Source organism: Choloepus didactylus, chromosome 6, assembly GCF_015220235.1.
Source record: "Choloepus didactylus isolate mChoDid1 chromosome 6, mChoDid1.pri, whole genome shotgun sequence".
In the NCBI taxonomy this organism is placed as follows: Eukaryota; Metazoa; Chordata; class Mammalia; order Pilosa; family Megalonychidae; genus Choloepus; species Choloepus didactylus.
Window position 1 is genome coordinate 19,015,402 of NC_051312.1, and position 22,346 is coordinate 19,037,747.

Genomic DNA, 22,346 nt, shown 5'->3' on the forward strand with positions numbered 1-22,346 from the left:
CAAATTATTGCAATGTTAAGTAACTCTCCTCCTATTAGGTATAAGAAAATCTAATAGGAAAGATGAGTGAGTAGGCATTTTTTAACTATTAAAATATAGAGTCATTAATTCAAAGACGAAAGAATTAAGAGACAGTGTTCCAAGTTGAGCTCAGAGAGACCAAAGGACATTCCAAGCAGAAAATATAGAATACAGAAAGGCATAGACATTGGCACATAGTGCCTTCATAGGACTGTAAGTTATTCAGAATTGCTAGAGAGTAAACTGGGAGCAGAATTGCATAGAGGTGTGCCGTAGAGGACATTTGGGACGCTAAAGAATTTAGATGTTATCCTAAGGGAGAAAGGGAACCCTTACAGTGTTTTAAGCATGGGCATGACATGATGAAATTGATGTGGGATTTGGGGTGCAGTTTGCCACTCAGAGAGAGTCGTGGCTCTTGAGTTGTAGAGTACATTAAAGGCTGCCTCTTTGGCTAGAGTTTAACATTCCTGTTTCTCCTCTCTTCATTGTCATGTGGAAAACACTCCAGTGGGATGGCATTGGGGCAGAACCACACCACAGTGACAAGGTTCATCCTGCTGGGCCTCACAGACCAGGCAGACCAAAAACAACTCCTCTTCGCTATCTTCCTGCTGATCTACTCCATGACTCTGGTGGGAAACCTAGGCATGATAGATCTGATCCGCACCAGCTCCGCCCTCCACACCCCCATGTACTTCCTCCTGAGTGCACTCTCCTTCCTTGACATCTGCAATTCCTCCGTGTTCACCTCCCAGCTACTGATCAGCTTTCTCTCCACTGACCAGTCCATCTCCTTTGCAGGCTGCGTGGTCCAGATGGCTCTCATGTGTATCCACGGCACAGGAGAGTGTCTACTCCTAGCCATCATGGCCTATGACCGATATGTGGCCATCTGCCATCCTCTCCTCTACCACACCATCATGTCCAAGAGCTTGTGTGTACAACTGGTGGTGGTCACCTATGCTGGGAGTGTGTTCATTTCAGCCGTACAGACAGGGAATGCCTTCAGTTTGCCCTTCTGTGGCCCCAACACCATCGATCACTACTTCTGTGACATCCCCCCTGTGCTCCAACTGGCCTGCTCGGACACCACCATGGCCAATGTCATCCTGCTCTTCTTTTCTGCCTTGGTCACTGTCTCCACTGTCTCAGTCATCTTGGTCTCTTACGCCTACATCCTGGTCACAATCTGTAGGATGAAGTCCCTAGAAGCCCAGCGCAAGGCTTTCTCCACCTGTGCCTCCCACCTCACTGTCCTCTTCCTCTTCTATGGATCTGTGTTCCTTGTGTATGTCCAACCCAACCCTGAAAGTGCCTCAGCCTATAACAAGATCCTCTCTGTGTTCTACACCATTGTGATCCCCATGCTGAATCCCCTGGTCTATAGCCTAAGGAATAAAGATGTCAAGGCTGCTGTACAAGTTAGGGCTCTTAACCTAAACAGAAAAGGAATTTGTTCAAAAACTATCTGATAGCTTATAAAATAGAAGAGAAGCCTAGAGAACCCAGCTGGGACAGGAATCAAGAGAGGCAAGGCATAGCTAAAACCCTGCTACTAGAATGGTCTATGCAGTCTGCTACCACTGGGGGCATCACCTTTGGACATTCTCCATTGCTACAGCTAGCACCACTGCCTCTGAACATTCACCTCTGCTCTGCTGCTGGACAAAGCCACCCCTATACTAGCCAACACACCACAATCAATTGCATCTGTTGATCTCTAACCAATCAATCCTATACATTTTCATCACTCTCTGAAGTTCAAGTCCTAAGCAGGAACATCCATCTGTTTGGCAGCACAGATACCCTTTAGCCACTGATATCTTATATTCAGCATGGGTATCATATCCAGTGGTACCCTACATCCACCCTTCTAGCTTTACAGAGCCTTGGGAGATGGAATTAGGCCCTCCTTTTACTTCAGAAGTTAGAGTTGTATTCTACCTTCTTCTTTTCTTGAAATGTCCCCAAAATAAAAAGAATGATTAATGGTGAACAGTAAAAATGACATATTTCAACCAGTGCAGCCTTCCCTACAAGGTTCTATAGGGAATATTGCTCTTCCAAATACATGACATTGGAGAAACAGCCCACGTGGTGTTTGAGTAGTAGAAAGAGGCAGTAATTACTTGACTTCATGGGAGACAATGGAGTCCCCAGTACAGAAATCTGTACTATAATTAGCTAGGGACCCAAAAGTTGTGTACAGCAATGATGAGCTGCCATTTTTACATAAAAGGCCATATAACTATTTCAATCAAAATCAATTTACCTTTTTGTCTATAGACAAAACATTATTGTAAAAGAAGTCAATCTTACTAATTTATGAAGGAAAAAGGAGAAGGAATTTAGGAATTTACTGTGAAACCAAGATGTCAACTGAAGTTCCGCATCTTTTTGGGATTCAAATAAAATTGGCTTGAATCCCATTCCATTTCGCTGAATCGCTCCCAGTCTCTCTGGGGAATCTGAAGCAGCAGAGGTGGGGGTGTAAATTGCTTGTGTTTTACCTACCTACCTCTAGCTATGACCTTCTAAATCCACAGAATTACTTCAGTTTATGAATCAGCCAGGAAGAGTAAAAGGCATGTGGTTAGGAATGTGGATGGAATAAATGGGAAAGAGGGAAAAACCAAATCTGACATTTGTAGGTCCTAGTGAGGAGGAAAAAAGGGAGACTGAGTCTTCACCACTGGGCTTGAGCCCAATGAATAATACAAAGAAGCAACTGCAACCCTACCAGACAAAACCTCCAAGTTCGTATGTCTGAGCTCTTCATTCCTCATGGATAGCAAAGTAAGAAAACATTTTCTTAGAAAATCAAATCAACCTTGGTTGGACCTGTTAATCAATTCTTCAGGATAACACTGAAATTGTATACAGTCATGTCCTGGCCTTATTTAAAGGTTTGAGGTAATTTTTCTTAACATACTAAATAAATCCAGTTCCACTCAGTCTCCTAATCCAACACGACCCAAGACTCCAACCCAGACTCATGAGTTCAGGGGCTGAAATCGTTTCATGAAAATAAGCCATAACAGAGCCCTTTCCTTTGAATAATATTCTTTTTTGTGAACTTTAACATGCATACATAACATGATAAATCTCAAAGTATGATTTCATGAGCTGCAAGAGAGCAAATTTCAAAGAACGTCATGGGTCACAGTTCCACATCTTCAGCTATTTCCATTATTGTAAAATATAACGTACATACATACAGAAAGGTGTCACTCTTGATGTACAGCTCAACAAGCAGATATTTAGGTAATTTCAAAAACTGTTATGGGTTACAGTTCCACAATCTCAGTCCCTTCCCTATTATGCAATACAAGGTATATACAGAAAGGTGAAGATCTTCAAGGCACAATTCAATGAGCAGCTAAACAGCAAATCACAAAGGATGCTATAGGCTACAATTCCACCATATCATTTACCTCCTTCCAGCCCTTCCAACACCCCAGTATCCAAAAATATATATATATAAAAGTATATAAAGTTTCAGTATTCATATACCTTTGTTAAAGATTATCTTGTTTGTTGCTACCCCTTCCTCTCCCCTAACCTCTTCATCTTCAAGGGTGTCTAGGTAGTGAGCACCATAACTTGTTCATATTAAAGGGGGGTGTCAAAAGTATGCAGAAGGGGGCTGCATCTAATTGTTCATCTTAAAGAGGCTGTTGCCTCTGTTTTAGGACTTGTCTGGTATAAGAACACTTCAGTGGATTTAAGTTTCTGAAAGATAAAACTTACTGAGTGAAACTTTTATAGAATCTCAGGTAGAGACCTAAGTATTTGGGGACTACTTTTGGGATGTCTAGCTGGAGCTTGCAGAAGAGAAACTTCCAGGATAGCCTCTCAACTCTATTTGGGATCTCTCAGCCACTGTGACTTCAGCTTGCTACCTTCCTTTTCTCCCACTTTAGGTCAAGTAGGTGTTTTCAATCCCTCACTGCCAGGGCTAGGCTCACTCCTGGGAGTCATGTCCCACATCACCAGGGAGATTCATTCCCTTGAGAGTCATGTCCCTCATGAGGGGTGGAGGAAGGGAAGTTAATGAATTTATTTGCCAAGTTGGGCCTAGAGAGAGAATGGGCTACATATGAGCAACAAAAGAGGTTCCCTGGAGGTGCCTCTTAGATGTAATTACAGGAGGGCTCAACCCCCTATTTATAACCTTAAGTTTCACAAGAGCAATTCTCAAGTCAAGGGCTTGATTTATTAATTAGTGGATTCCTAACTTCACATAATATATATTCTATTGCAAGACAAATGGTCAGTTCCTTACATTATCTTCACTTAGTTGTACAATCATCGTCACTCTCAACTTCTAATATTTATCATAATACAATACATTCCAGAGCTCTTATCAGCTGCTAGTTATTCATCCTTAGTATTAGTGTAGAATTGGTAAGATATTCCTATTAAATATAGTCTTTAACATGTAATTGGTAGTTTTTCCATACAACTCTTTTGTTAACCCTCTGCACCAGTGTTATACCATAAAAATATATCATGTTAACACTTATTTAGGTTTGTGGTGCTACTTTGTGGTTACATGCCTTTAAACAACCATTTACGAACATGTTCACCTTCAATACATCATTGATACTTATAATCTTATTAACAAACCATAGTCACACCTGTCCATTCCCATATTATTAAGATCAACCTCATTATCATATCTGGATATATTAGATTATCATTCCCCCTCCATTAACTTCTGTCTATCTCTAGGTCCCCTATATTCTACATTATAAGACATTTATTTTACATTTGTAATGGAGTTCACCTTAGTTGCTAACATACAAGATCTCTCTTTTTGTGTCTGGCTTATTTCACTCAGCATTGTATCTTCAAGATTCATCCATGTTGTCATATATTTCACAACCTTGTTCCTTCTTACTGCCGTGTAGTTTTCTATCATGTGTATATACCACATTTTATTTTATCCACTCATCTGTTGAAAGACATTTGGATTGTTTCCATCTCTAAAATTGTGAACAATGCTGCTATGAACATTGGTGTGCAAACATCTGTTCATGTCACTGCTTTCAGATCTTCTGGGTATACACCGAGAAGTGAAATTGCTGGATCATAGGGTAACTCGATCTCTAGTTTTCTGAGGAACCACCAAACTATCTTCCAGAGTGGCTGCACTATTATACATTCCCACTAGCAATGAATAAGAGTTCCAATTTCTTTACATCCTCTCCAGCATATGTAGTTTCCTGATTGTTTAATGGCAGCCATTCTTATTGGTGAGAGATGATACCTGATTGTAGTCTTGATTTGCATTCCCCTAATAGCTAGTGAAGCAGAACATTTCTTCATGTATTTTTTTAGCCACTTGTAGTTCATCTTCAGAGAAATGTCCTTTCATATCTTTTGCCCATTTTATAATTGGTCTGTTTGTACTATTGTCATTGAGTCGCAGGATTTCTTTCTATCTGCAAGGTAGTAGTCTCTTATCAGATACATGGTTTCCAAATGTTTTCTCCCATTGAGTTGGCTGCCTCTTTACCTTTTCAACAGAAGCTTTTGATTTTGAAGAGTTCCAGTTTATCTATTTTTTCTTTCTTGTTTGTGCTTTGGGTGTAAGGTCTAAGAAGTGACCTGCTAATACTAGGTCTTAAAGATGTTTCCCGATATGATCTTCAAGGAGTTTTATGGTACTGTCTGTTGTATTGAGGTCTTTGATAAACTTTGAGTTAATTTTTGTATAGGGTGTGAAGCAGGGGTCCTCTTTCATTCTTTTAGATATGGATATACAGTTCTCCCAGCCCCATTTGTTGAAGAGACTGTTCTATCCCAGTTCACTGGATTTGGGGGCTGTTCTAGTTTGCTAATGCTGCTGGAATGCAAAACACCAGAAATGGATTGGCTTTTATAAAGGGGGCTTATTTGGTTACACAGTTACAGTCTTAAGGCCATAAAGTGTCCAAGGTAATACATCAACAATCAGGTACGTTCACTGGAGGATGGCCAATGGTGTCCAGAAAACCTCTGTTAGCTGGGAAGGCACGTGGCTGGCGTCTGCTCCAAGTTCTGGTTTCAAAGTGTCTTTCTCCCAGGCCACAGCTCCTTTTCAAAAGTCACTCTCAATTGCTCTTGGGGCATTTGTCCTCTCTTGGCTTCTCCAGAGCAAGAGTCTGCTTTCAACAGCTGTCTTCAAACTGTCTCTCATCTGCAGGTCCTTGCTTTCTTCAAAGCGTCCCTCTTGGCTGTAGCAAGCTCACTCCTTCTGCCTGAGCTTATACAGTGCTGCAGTAATCAAGGCCCATGCTGAATGCGTGGGGCCACGCCTCCATGGAAATTATCTCATCAGAGTTATCACCCACAGTTGGGTGGGGTGCATTTCCATGGAAACAACCTAATCCAAACATTACAACTTAATCCCCACTAATATGTCTGCCACAGAAGATTGCATCAAAGAATACGGCTTTTTCTGGGGGACATAATACATTCAAACAGGCACAGGGGCCTTATCAAAAATCAGCAAATCATAAATCTGGGGGCTTATTTATGAATTCTCCATTTGATTCCATTGATCAATATGACTATCTTTGTGCCAATACCATGCTGTTTTGACAACTGTGGCTCTATAGTAAGGTTCAAAGTCAGGGATTTTAAGTCCTCACACTACGTTTTTCTTTTTTAGAATGTTTTTAGCTATTCAAGGCATATTTCTGTTCCAAATAAATTTGATGACTAGCTTTTCCAAATCTGCAAAGTAGGTTGTTGGAATTTTGATTGGAATTGCATTGAATCTGTAGATCAGTTTGGGTAGGATTGACATTTTAACAACATTTAGCCTGCCTATCCATGAACATGGAATATCTTTCCATCTCTTTAGGTCCCCTTTTATTTCTTTTAGTAAAGTTATGTAATTTTCTGTGTAGAGGTCTTTTACATTCTTCATTAAGATTATTCCTAGGTACTTGATTTTTTTAGTTGCTATTGAGAATGAAATCTTTTTCTTGAGTGTCTCTTCAGTTAGGTGATTTCTAGTACATAGGAATATTATTGACTTATTTGAATTAATCTTGTATCCCAACACTTTGCTGAATTTATTAGCTCAAGTACCTGTATCATCAATTTCTCAGGGTTTTCCAAATGTAAGATCCTGTCATCTGCAAATAATGGCAGTTCAACTTCTTCTTTTCCATTCTGGATTCCTTTTATTTCTTTGTCTTTCCAGAATGCTCTGGCTCGAGATTCTAGTACAATGTTGAATAATAGTGGTGATAGCAGGCATCCTTGTCTCATTCCTAATCTTAGAGGGAAAACTTCCAGTCTCTCATGATTAAGTACTATGCTAGCTGTGGTTTTTTCAAATATGCCCTTGAAAAATGTTCCTGTTCACTTAATGGCAACCATTCTTATTGGCGTGAGATGATATCTCATTGTGGTCTTGATTTGCATCTCCCTTCAATTCCTGCCTTTTGAAGTGTTTTTATTAAAAAAAAAAAAAAAAAAGCTGAATTTTGTCAAATGCTTTTTCAGCTTCTATCGAGACGATCATTTGATTTTTCCCTTCTGATTTGTTAAGTGTTGTATTCATTGATTGATTTTCTTATGTTGACCTACCCTTGCATGCCTGAGATGAACCCCACTTGGTCATAGTGTATGATTTTTTAAAATCTGTCTTTGGATTCAATTTGCAAGTATTTTGTTGAGAATTTTTGCATCTACATTCATAGTTGAGATTGGCTTGTTAGTTTTCATTTCTTTTAGCATCTTTATCTGGTTTTGGTATTAGAGTTATGTTAGCTTCATAAAATGAGTTGGGTAGTGTTCCATTTTCTTCAATTTTTTGAAAGAGTTTAAGTAGGAATGGTGTCAGTTCTTTTTGGAAAGCATGATACAATTCCCCTGTGCAGCTGTCTAGCCCTGGACATTTTTTTGTAGGAAGCTTTCTGATGATGGATTGGATCTCTTTGCTTGTGATTGGTTTGTTGAGGTCTTCTATTTCTTCTTGGGTCAGTCCAGGTTCTTCATGTGTTTCCAGGAAATTATCTAATTCCTCTGAATTCTCTAGTTTGTTAGAATACAGTTGTTCATAGTATCCTCTTATGATTTTTTTAAATTTCTTCAGGATCTGCAGTAATGTGCCCCCTCTTGTTTATTATTTAGTTTATTTAGGTCTTCTCTATTTTTCACTTTGTCAGTCTAGCTAAAGGTTTGTCAATCTTGGTGAACTTCTCAAAGAACTAACTTTTGGTTTTATTTATTCTATTTTTTTTATGTTCTCCATATCATTTATTTCTGCTTTAATCCTTGTTATTTATTTTCTCCTACTTGGTTTAGGATTAGTTTGCTGTTCATTTTCTAGCTTCTTCAGTTGTTCCATGAGTTCTTTAATTTTAGCTCTTCCTTATTAATGTATACATTTAGAGCTATTAATTTACCTCTCAATACCACCTTCACTGCATCCCATAAATTTTGATACGTTGTGTCCTTATTTTCATTCATCTCTAAGTTTTTAGCAATTTCTCTTGCAATTTCTTCTTTCACCCACTGATTGTTTAGGACTGTGTTGTTTAATCTCCAGGTATTAGTGAATGTTATAGATCTGTGATGGTTACTGACTTCTGGTTGCATTCCACTGTGGTCAGAGACTGTGTTTTGAATAACTTCAATATTTTTAAGTTTACAGAGGTTTGTTTTATGTCCCAGCATATGATCTATCTTGGACAAAGTTCCATAAACACCAGAGAAGAATGTATATCCTGGTAATTTGGGATGTAATACTTTATATATGTCTATTAAGTCTAATTCATTTATCACATTGTTTAGGTTCTGAATTTCCTTATTGGTCCTCTGTCTGGTTGATCTATCTATAGGAGAGAGTGCTGTATTGAAGTCTCCCACAATTATTGTGGGAACATCTATTGCTTCCTTCAGTTTTGCCAATGGTTGTCTCATGTACTTTGGAGTACTTTATTGGGTGCATAAACATTTATGATTGTTATTTCTTCTTGGTGAATTTTCCTTTCATTAGTATATAGTGTCCTTCTTTATCTCTTATGACATCCTTGCATTTAAAGTCTATTTTATCTGAAATTACTATTGCTACCCCTGCTTTCTTTTGACTGCAGCTTGCATGGAATATTTTTTTCCATCCTTTCACCTTCAATTTCTTTGCTTCACTGGATCTAAGATGAGTCTCTTATAAACAACATATTGATGGTTCATATTTTTTAATCCATTCTGCCAATCTATATCTTTTAACTGGGGAGTTTATTCATTCACATTCAATGTTATTACTGTGAAGATATTTCTTGAATCAGCCATCTTATCCTTTGGTTTTTATTTCTCAGATGTATGTTTCCCCCTCTCTCTCTTTCTTTGTTTCCTTTAAGATACCTTTACTAACCCTCTTCAGTTCTGTGCCCTTCTCCAGAGTTCCCTCTCCTTTCTTTCTTTCTCAGCTGGTAGAGTTTCCCTTAGTATTTCTTGTAGGGCAGGTCTCTTGTTAACAAATTCTCTCAACATTTGTTTGTGAAAATTTTAAGTTCTCACTCAATTTTGAAGGGAGCTTTGCTTGATAAAGAATTCTTAGCTGGCAATTTTTCTCTTTCAGAATTTTAAATACGTCATACCACTACCTTCTCACCTCCTGGTGCCCACTGAGTAGTCAGTACTAGTCTTGTGTTTTTCCCTTGTATGTGATGAATTGCTTCTCTCTTGCTGCTTTCAGAACTTTCTCCTTCTCTTCAACATTTGATAATCTGAACAGAATATGTCTCAGAGTGTTTTATTTGGATTTATTCTATTAGGAGTTCATTGGGCATCTTTGCTTTGCCCAATGAACTCCTAATAGATGTTGTTTAAAAGGGTTGCAGAGTTCTCCCCAACAATGTCTTTGAATACTCTTCCTAGCCCTTTACTCTACTCTTCATCTTCTGGAACACCAGTGATTCTTGTATTTGTGTACTTCATGTTGTCCATCATTTCCCTAAGATCCTTTTCAAATTTTTCAATTTTTTTCACCATTCATTCTTTTGTACTTTCACTTTCCATCACTGTATCTTCGAGTCCACTAATACATTCCTCTACCTCTTCAGATCTGGTGTTATGTGTCTCAAGAATATTTTTAATTTGATCAACAGTATCTTTTATTTCCATAAGATCCATTATTTTTTATTTACTCTTGTAAATTATTCTTTATGCTTTTCTAGGGTTTTCTTCATGTCCTTTATATCCTGAGCCATGATGTTGATGTTTGTGTGTATTTCCTTGATTAATTGCCCTAAGTTCTGTGTCTCCTCTGGCTTTTTAATTTGGATATTGAGTTATCCATATCTTCTGGTTTCTTCATATGCCTTAAAATTTTCTGTTGTTTTTGGCCTCTTGGCATTTGCTTATCTTATAGGGTTATTTTAGGATATGCAGGGTTATTTTCATCATTTATCTATAACTTGGCAGAGCTACAGCTGGGTGGAGTGAACTTTCCCTGACCTACCAGCAGATGGTGCTCCTGAGCCACCTATATGCTCAAGCCAGTTCTCCCCAACTTCTTCTATTCACTGAGTGGGTGTCCAAACCATGCGGCGGGTCAATCAGTGCACCAATTTTCCATGTGCACTGGGTACTGCCAGCCCTGTGGGTGGGGGGCATGCCTTGTGCAGTTTGGCAGGGTATCCACTCCAGGACACAGTGGTACTGGTGTTCCTGGACTATGGGTGGAACACTCTGGGGCTGCAGAGCTGCACATCTCACTTTCAACTCAAATGCCTCACCATCCCTCTCTGCCATGGGCCCATGAGTCCCTGGGATTTGGGGAGGGCTCCTGGCATGTCCATGTGGCACCCTTGCCTCTAGGCTGTGCACACCATGGGCTTCCATGGAGAAAGAGTTGATGCCATCACAAGCCCACCAAATCCCAAATTCCCTCAAGGAAGCTCTTGGCTGCGGGGCTATGAAAGGTTGCCTCCCATCCAGCTGCACAGGCCATGCTGGTCTGCCTGCTCCAACCTCCAGGCCCTACACAAGTGCTCTTGGCCATAGGTCTGTGAAGGGTTATCACCCACGCCAGGTATGGGGCATGGAAGGCTACTGCTCTCCACACCATCCACTGTCTCCAGCCACCCATACCCCAACAGCATTCCAGGCCAAACAGTCACCCATCTCAGTTTCTCCAAGTACACACTCACCATGGGTGTAGAAGTCCCTTTCCAGCCAGTGGCACCCCGGAACTGCTGTTCTGGAGTGCTTTCTGTCCTATATCTAGTAGTGTCTTTCGTGGAAGAGAATTTTGCTTTGTCCCTCCTAATCTGCTATCTTGGATCCCTGTTGAATAATATTCTTTTGAATACTAATTTCCTTTAGGACCAAAGGAGACAGTGGGCCAAGGAGCAGAGAAAGGGTGCCAAAACCCTCCTTTATTGCCCTGGTAAACTCAGACTCTGCTTCCTCAACTCACCAACTTCTGCACACAGGTCACTCCACAGACTAAGATAAGTAAATAGGCTTCCCAGAAATAGATGTATGAGGGACCTAAGAGAAATGGAGACTAGACAGAGGACTGAGTGCAGAAGCAGCTGATGACATGGCTAATTTTGCCCAGAGAGACAAGACACGTAAATCCTTTGGCCCCATACGCACTGCTCCTGCCCCCTTTCCCTCCCAAATGGAGTTCTGTCCTCTCTTTCTCTCTCCCTTTACCTAAAAAATTCTGACACCAAACATAATAGGAATCATTGGCATGTCAGCTTGAAATTAAGTCAAAGTGTTCTCTCTCTCTCAAGAGCATTCAAAATAAATTTTCATTTACACTATGTCTTAAGACAACCCAGAGCACACCCACTACCTACATATGTAGAACTTTACATTGGGTAGAAGTAGGGACAAAGGGAAGTGGAAAGGGTAGATCTAGCTGCAGGTGCTCACAGGAATATCAGTTGGTGGTCATGGCCAGGCAGCCAAAGAACTGGCCTACAACAGGCCACAGTTCTGGAAAACACTCAACTTTGAATTAATGATTATTGTTGCCAGTGACTTGCTCTGTCTTTGGAATAAAATGAGTTAATCTTGCTGGGTCTCAGGTCTATTTCCTATGTGGAATAGAGATACGTCCCCTAAAATTTCACATTTGTAAATTGAAGGGAGAGTAAATCACTTTAAATTTCCTGGGTGTTAATCTAGTTCTTAAGGGTCTCAAACGCAATTAAACTAACTCTAAAAGTCCTTGGGGAAAGATATCTTAGGAAAGTGAAGAATCAGCCCTTGCATTGGGATCTTTAGTGTAAAATCCAGGCTCTCCAGTGGCTGACAGTTGTCACTCAGTAACATGGATGCCTCTCCAGGCATCACTTCCAGGGACAAATTGGGGCCACCACTTATCACCTCCCAGCTGTATCCTGGAGTAACCAGATGTATGTTAGTCCCCATTGGCCCATGTGTGAAATAAGGAGCACTGGGTGGAAGGAATCAAATATATACGAAATTGGGCCTTCCCTAGGAGAAACGATTTGAGAACACCCCCATCTGTAGCTGGCCAGAGGCAACCAGCATCACAGGGAGGGGCAGATACCCTCCATAAGATTCCTGGACCCTGCCGGGAAGTGGTAACCACTCCTCCTCAGATCAGGATACCGGGTGCTGATCTTCCTCACAGACCCAATTATCATCCCCACCCTCTCTAGGGCCTGAGACCCAAGGAAGAGAGTTAGATGGCTCACAGGCAGTAAGTGTGTGGATGAGCTCTGTGACGATGGATTTGCTCAATGGCGGGGATGCCAGTCAATCTCAGACTGCAGCCCTACTCTTGCCTAGGAAGTAGGATGGGTGCCATCATTCTGAGAGGTGAGGTTTCAAGGGCAGCCCTTCAGTCATTTTTACCCAGAAAGCTCTATGTTCACAAATCTGTGAAGTGTTGCCAGATGAACAATACATCTGAGACGTAACCTCAGTTTGGCTTCTCTCAGGTGTTATTATTGCATCAAACAGCATAGTATGTGGTTCTACTCAGTTGTGGCTTTTAAGCTCAAAATTGAAATTCTTTATAAAAATGACTCAAATCACTCTACTTACACTTAGAATGCCAGCAAACATATGCTGTGAACAAGACTGGAGGGCTCCCGAAATGTGCCCGAGGAAGACCAACACAGGAAGGAAAACCAGAGAAGGACTCTGGAGTCTATGCAATGGGCTGGGATCCTTTGAGATTTCTCAGGGCGCTCCCATTCTGACTCTGCCTTTATGACCCTTCTTCTTATGACTTCCCAAGTCACACTCAGACGTTCAGCCCAAATGTGCATCCTGGCCCTTGCAGCCCCAGCACGGAAGTCCCCACAGATGGGTTCTGCTTGAGAAACCCACCCTCCAACTCCTGGAGTCTATTTTTGTTAACCAAAGGTTTTCACTCAGTGTGACTACCCACCCCATGGTTAAATCCAACCCATATATAAGCTAAACACATGGCATCTACCAGAGATCAGTGACACCAGTTCACGGATGGCCCAGTGATGGGCAGAAAGCTGCTCACAAATGTGGAGAAGGCAAAAGAATCCATTTCAGGCATGTAGTCACACTGCTTCCTCATTCTTTCTCCAGAGCAGAGATCACTGCTCAAGTTGTTCCTATCATTCCAGGAACCAGAAGGGTAGCTTCATTTTACAACAAGCACAGGTTAGAAGGATCTTGCTAACATATCTTTACAAAAGCCCCCATTTCTCAGCCTCAGATTTCTTTAACCCAATGTTTGCTTCATGAAAAAGTATTCATTTTTCTTTTATTTTTCTTCCTGGGGTCTTATCCTCTGAGCTACATTAATGGAAGATTACAAGGTTCCAACATGATTAAAGCTTTGGGAAAGTAGTAAAGCTGAACCAATAGTCTGTTTGGGTGGTTATTTTCAAATGTGTGCATGTGAAACAAGTGTGTCTTGGTTTTTTTCCAAGGCAAGATTGAGAAAAGTGACAAGGTATAACTGACCCCTCTGCCAATGCAAGGACAGTATTAGGAATATGGCCAATGTAGATGTGATCCTCTGAGGCGTGCCAAAGGGTAGAAACATAAAGCACAAACTATCCATATTCCCATTTTTGAGATGACAGAAATGAAGCACAGAAGGGTAAATTAATTACACAATTAACAAGTGGCAGAGCCAGGATTCAATCTCAGCCTCTAGAACTCCCAGGATAAACCACTATACTTTATTGTCTCCACTAACTTAAGAAAGTATCTCATGGACCCCTAAGGTAGAGTCTTCAAGGATGGTGCCATTAATCCCTTCCTCCTCTGAATGCACATACCACTCTTCCAATCAAGGTAGGGAGTTCATTTCCCCTCCCCTTGAGTCTGGACTAGTTTTGTGACTGGGGTTGCCAAATTTAGCAAATAAAAATACAGGATACCCAGTAAAATTTGAATTGCAGATAAACAATGAATAATTTTTAGTATACATATCTCCCATGCATTTGGGGGATATACTTATACTAAAAAATGTATTCATATATTTTGTCTGACAACTCTAGTTTTGACCTGTTTTAACCAACGGAAATATTAGAAGTTGCAATGTGCCAGTTCCAAGCCTAGCCTTCAAGAGGACTGGAAGCTTCTACCTCCTTTATCTTGGAAGCCTACCGTGAGACCACCATGCTGTGAAGAAGCCCCAGCTCTCAAATGGAAAGGCCGGGTAGAGAGGCGCTGAGCACCAGACCTTGAGGAAAGCCTCCTTGACCTCTTAGGACAGCCCAGTGGCCATCTGCTTGCAGCCGGGTGAGTTACTCCAGTCTGTGCCACCCAGAGCAGAACCACCCAGCCCAAGGCCTGCCTAAATTTCTGACCCCCAGAACTGTGAGAAATAATAAATTGTTGTAGTTTTAAGACATTAACTTTTGGAGAGGTTTCTGATCTAGCAAGAGATAACTGAAATAACCCCTAATGGGGTCATCCTTGAGTTTCTTTAAATTTAGTCCCAGATCCTTGTGGGGTCCTCTACAGTAGCTCCATCAAGCTTGGTTTTTGTGTTTGTACAACCGCGTCCAGGGTCATTGCCTTCCTGGTCCCTCGCCCCCCTCCTTAGGTAGGCAGTATAGCTTTGAGGTCCAGAGCATGGGATTTGAAGCAGCCAAACCTAGGACTGAAGCTCAGCTCTGTCAAATAAAGCTGTATCTTTGTCTCTTTATCTGTCAACTGTGTCCATATGAATTGCCTCATGAGGTGGTTTGTGAGGACTAAATGAGACTTAATGTCTGTAAAGCACTTAAACCTTTGTCAGGCATTTAATTAATGCTGAGCACATATTAGCTATTGTTATGAGTCACCTTTATACTGAATAATTTCTCTAGCCTGTATTATTTTATTAGTTTTTCTCTCTTATTATTTCTATCTAGTGGAGAAGTTTTAGTGAAGCCCCAAATCTCATGACAACAAGGATAGCAGGATCCACCCCTAAAGAACCACACTTCTCCATAAGGAAGCCTCCTGGGCATGGAGAATGCAGTGAGGCATCTGCCTTTTTAAGACCCTCATCCTGCCATGCTAGTCCCTCATTTCCTGTCCCCAGGCCTGGCAGTCAAGGACAAATCACATGCATCTCAATACAGGCCAGACATACCAGGTAATTAAACTATTCCCCAAACCACTCAACCATGCTTCCAAAATTCCATTCTTTATTTCTCTGTCACCATGAACTAGAAATGCTGGGACAGAAAACTGAAGGTAGATACACAAGAAGACAAGAAGAAACAGAAATTACAGAGGCTAGGGAATCAGACAGGACTGTGCTCTAAATCTAACATTTTTGAACATATGTGTCAGGCATTCTGTGAAGTACGTTGTAAGTAATATTTTACTTAATTCTAACATCAGTTCTGAGTAGGCTATGACTATTTCATACATGAGGAAATGGAGGTTCTAAGAAATTAACTCATCTAAAATCATGTGCACTTTATAATTGCTGGAGCCAGGTCCATCTGATTTCAAAGCCCATGCTCTACCTAAAACCTCTTGTATTTTGCAGGAATTATGCAACAACTTCACATTCCTACTGTCTCCCCCAAATCCAAATAACTTCTCCCATATTTTCCTCCAGAGGCCAGCTATCTATTTATCCCATGGAGCCTTGACTCCTACCATGAACTTTCTCCAGAGCTTTGGAAGGGCAATGTGGAGCAAAGTAAAAAAAAGAGGTAAAATAGAAGCAGAATGAATTAGGAAATAAAAGTGTCCCTGGCACCACTGCCTTGACCCCATCCCTCTTGCACCAAAGACAGCCCAATTCTCTAAGTCAGTTACTTCTCCCCTGACCGCTTCCTGGGCCCCATCTTAATGCCAGCAGGGAGTTTTCTCTGTGGGTCACAACAAGCAATGAGGCAACTTCATCTGCCAAGACAGGTCCAGGCTGTTTTCAACAGTGGGCAAGCAGAGATTCATTTAAGACTGACTCAAACATTCAGGGCTTGTAAAAGAAGTGATGTTGCTTTGAATAGCCAACTTTAGCATCTCTCCCCCAAATCAGAGAAGGACCTATTGTCCCAGAACCTCAATTTTTTTCCTGTGCAGAAGGAGGGAGATGGAAAAGACAATCTCTGTAAGATGACTTCTAGTCCTGACATTCACACAAAATCGGAGCCTTCTTGTACCAGTGAACCTACGTGATGATGAGGTAAACTCTAACCATAGGGGCAATGGTGACTCTGCTTTTCCTCCTGATTGTCATCACTAGTGAAATTGAAGTGGCCTGAATATGAAGCAAAATGTCTTAAAAATAACAGGAAGGGTAGAGTAGTCAAGGAATTAGAGGGAGTTAGAGAGAGTAGGAAGAGATGAGCTGCCATTATAAACCAGGCACTGCCAAAGGCACTTGAGGTATATTTTTACTGACATTCATGACACCCTGCAAGGTGTTGGCTAAGGAAACTGAGTTTGTAAGTTTACTTATTAAGTAATTTCCCAAGGCCAAGGAGCTGGCATGTGTCAGAGCCAGGATTAAAACACAGATAGCAGAACAGTAAAACCTGTGTGTTTTCTCATAATGATAATCAAGAATTTCTTTCATAGTGGTCAGTACCTCTAGGGGAGACAATTTGGAAGCAGGAGTGATTCTCTGAGGTTTTTTTAAATTATTCTTCATGGGAGATTAACTTCTTATTCTATAAGAATAGAGTCAGACAGAGTTGGGTATTTGTTTCTTTCAAGTTCTTGATCTGTCTTTACTGTGTAGGTCTGTGCAATGTCTTAACTAAGTTGTAAAGTTATGGATATAGATCAAAAGAGCAAAACTCAAGAAGCAAAGAGTAGAGAGTAGACTCTACCTTCTATTAACTCCTCTGGCTGACTTCTGGTTATAGTTTTGCCCCTAAACACTGTAGTCTTCTAATTCCTTCATGATTTCATTTTCTAAGAATATAATATTTTTTGTCCATCCAAAATAAAGTTCATTAAGTTAGGAAATTAATGTCAAAATAAATATTTTCCATTATCCCAGTATCATTGTGTTGATTTGAAGAAACATTAAAAGTTATTAGTGGATTTTCTTAGGGCTGGGCACTGTTTTAAGTCTCTTTCATTTATTTTGACTACAGCATCACAGAAACACATTCAGTTAAGTACATTTATAATTATTGCCATGTTATAGATAAAGAAATTGAGGTGTGGAGATTTCATATAAATTATCCAATATTACTTTGAACCCAAGCAGTTTGACAATAGAAAGCATATTCTAAAACACTCTATATTAAACTTTTATATTTTCTTAGGTCTGTTTCTGTTTTATTGTACTCTCTCTATTTTTCTTTTTAATTTATGATATAATTGTAATAAATTATAGATTTGACATATATTTACATATTTTGATTTTTAGTGCAAACCTCACCTTTGTTCTTTATTGAGGAACTTTTTAATCTCACTTGGTTGCTCTTCCAAATGACCTTTAGAATCACTTTAAAAGTACATGCACAGAAATATGAATGAAATAGACTTGATTAGGACTAAGGTAAATCAGACTAAAGGTTAAAGGATGATATTGACCGTGTTTTAAAACTTCAACTTCTGTATGAGACCAAAGGAAGAGATGTTTATTTGGTGCAAAATTTATATTTTCTGTAGTACACTATATAATTTAACTTGTGTGGTCAGTTTATTCAAACACCATAATTACATGGAACCTTGAATAGGGAGTGAGATCTGGTTGGTTTGTACAGGTTAGTGTGGAGCCCCAATACATCCCAGAGTAATTTGGACAGAGAATAAAAAAATATTTGCAAAGCTCTCTTCAGGGACTAGGGGAAAATATGGAAATATTAAGCTTCTCACCTGAGGAATTCCTGATATTCTCGCAGGCATTGGGGACAATTTAGAAGGCCAAACCCTCGATCTTGGGGCTTTGCCCTCATGAAGCTTGTTACTGCAAAGGAGAGGCTAAGCCCACTTACAATTTTGCCTAAGTGTAACCCCCAGAGAACCTCTTTTGTTGCTCAGATATGGCCTCTGTCTTTAAGCCAACTTGGCAAGTAGATTCCCTGCTCTTCCCACTATGTGGGACGTGACTCCCAAGGGTGTAAATCTCCCTGGCAACATGGAGCATGACTTCTGGGGATGAGCGTGGGCCCAGCATCATGGAATTGAGAAAGCCTCCTTGACCAAACAGGGGAAGAGAAATTAAACAACATAAAGTTCAGTGGCTGAGAGATTTCAAATGGAATCGAGAGGTCATTCTGTAGATTATTCTGACGCATTACGTAGATATCCCTTTATAGTTTTTAGTGTATTAGAATAGCTAGAAGGAAATACCTGAAACCACTGAACTGCAATCCAGTAGCCTTGATTCTTGAAGACAACTGTATAACTATATAGCTTATAAATGGTGTGAAAACCTTGTGGATCACACTCCCTTTATCCAGTGTATGGACAAATGAGTAGAAACATGGGGACAAAAAGTAAATGAATAAAAGGAGGGGATGGGGGGTATGGGACGTTTTGGGTGTTCTTTTCTACGTTTATTTTTATTCTTTTTTTTTTGAATAATGAAAACATTCAAAAATTTATTGTGGTGATGAATGCACAGCTATATGATGATACAACTTATTATATACTTTGGATGATTGTATGATATGTGAATATATCTCAATAAAATTGCATAAAAAATTACATGCACACACACACATACATGTACAAATCCTCTTGGGATTTTTGTCAGATTTGCATCAAGTGTACACATTATTTTGAAGACACTTTACTTTTAAAAATTATGTTTTCCCAGCTAGAAAAAACATTATAGTGGTTGATTTGTCTTATGTACTACATGTTACATTTTTTATGTTTTATATTAATGTTGCTATTAGGAATAAAATTTTCTATCTGGTTATTGCTGGTATAGAGAAAAAGTTTTGGGTTTTATGTAAAGTAAAAGCCCTCTTATCCAAAGCAACTAGGGATGATTTTTCATTAGTTAATTGAAAATTCCTTAACATGGAGAAATATTTTTAAAATGTATATGTTCTTTACAATATTATTTTTACTTAAAACATATAAATTCACATTCATATTCCCAACCTTCTGATGGAGCACTAAGGCCTTTTATTTGACATTTGGACAGATGATTAGTGCTAACAAAGTCTTCTTTACATGAACCACACTCACAAATTATTGTCTATAATTTGAAGTATCAGTGTCTTTAACATGGAACGAAAATGTAAAGACACCTGTGAAATTAAATGTATCCAAGATTTTTATGATTTTTCCTTCAAACATATATAGTAGTTCTACCCATCTTAACTAATTTATCAGTAAATTATTTTTTTGCAACTCATTTTTACAAATATTTCCAAATATTTGAATTGATTTCCATTGAATTTCCTATCACATTCACAGTACAACATTTTGTGCAATATGCTGGGCATTATTTTATTAAATTTCACAATTTAATACTTGGGTTATTAGAGTTGGAAGCAGACACAAACTGGTGGGGGTCAAAATGCTCAGATATACTGGAGTAACATCTACTAGACTAGAGTTAAGTGTGCTATGGACACCCGGCAGTATGTTTTATAGAGGGTCAGGAGGACATTGTTTAATGTTCCAAGGCGGCTAAGCAAGAATTGTTTAAATATTGACTGTGCCAGTTTGAATGTATCGTGTCCCCCAAAATGCCATTATCTTTGATGCAATCTTGTGTGGGCAGATGTATTAGTGTTGATTAGATGGTAATTCTTTGAGTGTTTGCATGGAGATATGACCTGCCCAACTGTAGGTGATAACTCTGATTGGATAATTTCCATGGAGGTATGGCCCCACCCATTCAGCGTGGGCCTTGATTAGTTTACTGGAGCACTATATAAGCTCAGACAGAAGGAGTGAGCTTGCTACAGCCAAGAGGGACACTTGGAAGAAAGCACAGGAGCTGAGAGAGGAGCTACAGCTTACAGAGACATTTTGGACATGCCTTTGAAAGCAGTCTTTTGCGCCTGAGAAGCTAAGAGAGGACAAATGCCCCAAGAGCAATTGAGAGAGTCGTTTTGAAGAGGAGATTCTGCCTAGAGAGGAATGTCCTGGGAGAAAGCCATTTTGAAACCAGAACTTTGGAGCAGACACCAGCCACGTGCCTTCTCAGCTAACAGAGGTTTTCCGGATGCCAGTGGCCATCCTCCAGTGAAGGTACCCAATTGTTGATGCCTTACCTTGGACACTTTATTGCCTTAAGACTGTAACTATGTAACCAAATAAACCCCCTTTATAAAAGCTGATCCATTTCTGGTGTTTTTCAAAAAGACTGCATTAGCAAACCAGAACAGACCATCTATAGAAATTTCCTTATTACTTCTAACAACTTCACAGCTGGCTCCCTTGTGGTTTTCATAGAGACATTCAGATATCCAACATCCTTTTGGTAGCATATTTTAGAACTTTCAGAAAAATAGTGAATAAAAGGGAAATAAATTTTCTATAACGCCATTTTTTTTGCCTCTTAAATCAATCTGAAGTCTTTATATTTTAATAGAGGATTTACAGCCATCTACTTTTATTGTCCTAATTGATGTGTTCCATCATGCTTCTGACAACAATTTTTAAAAAGACTTTTGTTTCATATGCTTCCTTATCTATTGCTGCTTTTTCTTTTGAACTATGACTTCCTTCTTTTATGTTTTCACTTTATTTATTTAGAAAAGCTATTCTATTTGTACTTATACAAGTGATTAACATTAACTGTTAAAGAATATATGAAAGAATACAAAAAGTAAAAAGAATACAAAAAGACAACTTTTCTTCAATTATCCACATCAAAATCATAATTCAGTCTCTATTGAATCATTCCTTATACAGTTTAAGGAAATCAGCACAATTTTAGCTCTCTCATATTTCCCTTATTTCTTAAATTTTTTACATAATTTGAGATTTTAGACTGAGATTATTATTTAAAATTTTTCCATATAATGTATTTTCAAGAAAACAATATTTGAAATAACCATTTAGACATACCTGCATTTTACTGTTTCAATTCTCACCACTTTTCTTTTATATCATAGAATTTCCAGTATCAAATTCTTCATTTAAATTAATCTCTCAACAAACTAGATTATTTTTTCATTATTGTTTTCAGCATAGGCTGTGATGATATCATTCTGGAGCCTTTACAAATCTGATAAATTCTTTTTGATGCTATTACACATCAATGATAACTTGATTGGGCATAGGGTTCCTTGGTCACAATTTGTTTTCCTTAAAACGTTTTGGAAAGTGATTCATCTTCTGGATTTTTTGTCACAAAAAAAGAGGCTATAAGACATGCATAAGAGTGGTTACTTTTTAAGTAACTTTTTTTTCCTGCTATGGAATTTTTAATCTCTTCATCTTTCCTTATTTGAAGCAGCTCCATGCTCATTTCTGCCTAACATGCATCTGATTGCTTTTCTATGTCACTCACTTTGACTCTAAAGTTTGAGTTGACAGTGAAGGGTTAAAAAAAAATACTCAAGTGAGGGGAAATAAACAGCATATTTCAATAAATGATTGGAATACCAGGTATCTTCCCAGTCTTCTATGAGTTCAAAACATCCACATTAATAAGAACAATTCCATAATCTAAAGTTTTACCTGTTCAAAAACTGACATCAACTATACAACTATAAATCTTTAGCTGAAACAAATAATTAGCCCACATGAAATTATATTTTAAATGTTGGTGTTTAAAGACACTTTAGAATTCTGTTTCTTTTTCTTCAGGAAAATAGAAATGAAGATTCCTGAGGAAAATTACTCCATATCCTTTATTACAACTAGAATGCCAATGACAATTAGGTAATTCCCACATCAGAATCAAAACTCACAATATTTTACTCAGGCAGTTAAATAGCTCAGCAAATGCAGGTTCAGCA

At 39.2% G+C, this 22,346-nt stretch overlaps 1 protein-coding gene across 1 annotated transcript; it reads left to right on the plus strand.

Annotated features, from left to right (window-relative positions):
- The first annotated feature begins 536 nt into the window (after window positions 1–536).
- Window positions 537–22,218, plus strand: LOC119536646 (olfactory receptor 476-like). Its single transcript, XM_037839484.1, has 3 exons — window positions 537–1,104; window positions 1,177–1,445; window positions 22,195–22,218. The coding sequence occupies exons 1-3, from the start codon at window positions 537–539 to the stop codon at window positions 22,216–22,218; spliced, it is 861 nt and encodes a 286-aa protein (XP_037695412.1).
- The last annotated feature ends 128 nt before the right edge of the window (window positions 22,219–22,346 follow it).

What these genes read in the sequence shown, in the direction of transcription:
- LOC119536646 (XM_037839484.1), top strand. Translation starts at nt 537, where the DNA reads ATGGCATTGGGGCAGAACCACACCACAGTGACAAGGTTCATCCTGCTG. An exon ending in CCCTGTGCTCCAACTGGCCT is followed by an intron (nt 1,105 to 1,176) that starts GCTCGGACACCA and finishes CCACTGTCTCAG; the next exon opens with TCATCTTGGTCTCTTACGCC. An exon ending in ATGTCAAGGCTGCTGTACAA is followed by an intron (nt 1,446 to 22,194) that starts GTTAGGGCTCTT and finishes CTTTTTCTTCAG; the next exon opens with GAAAATAGAAATGAAGATTC.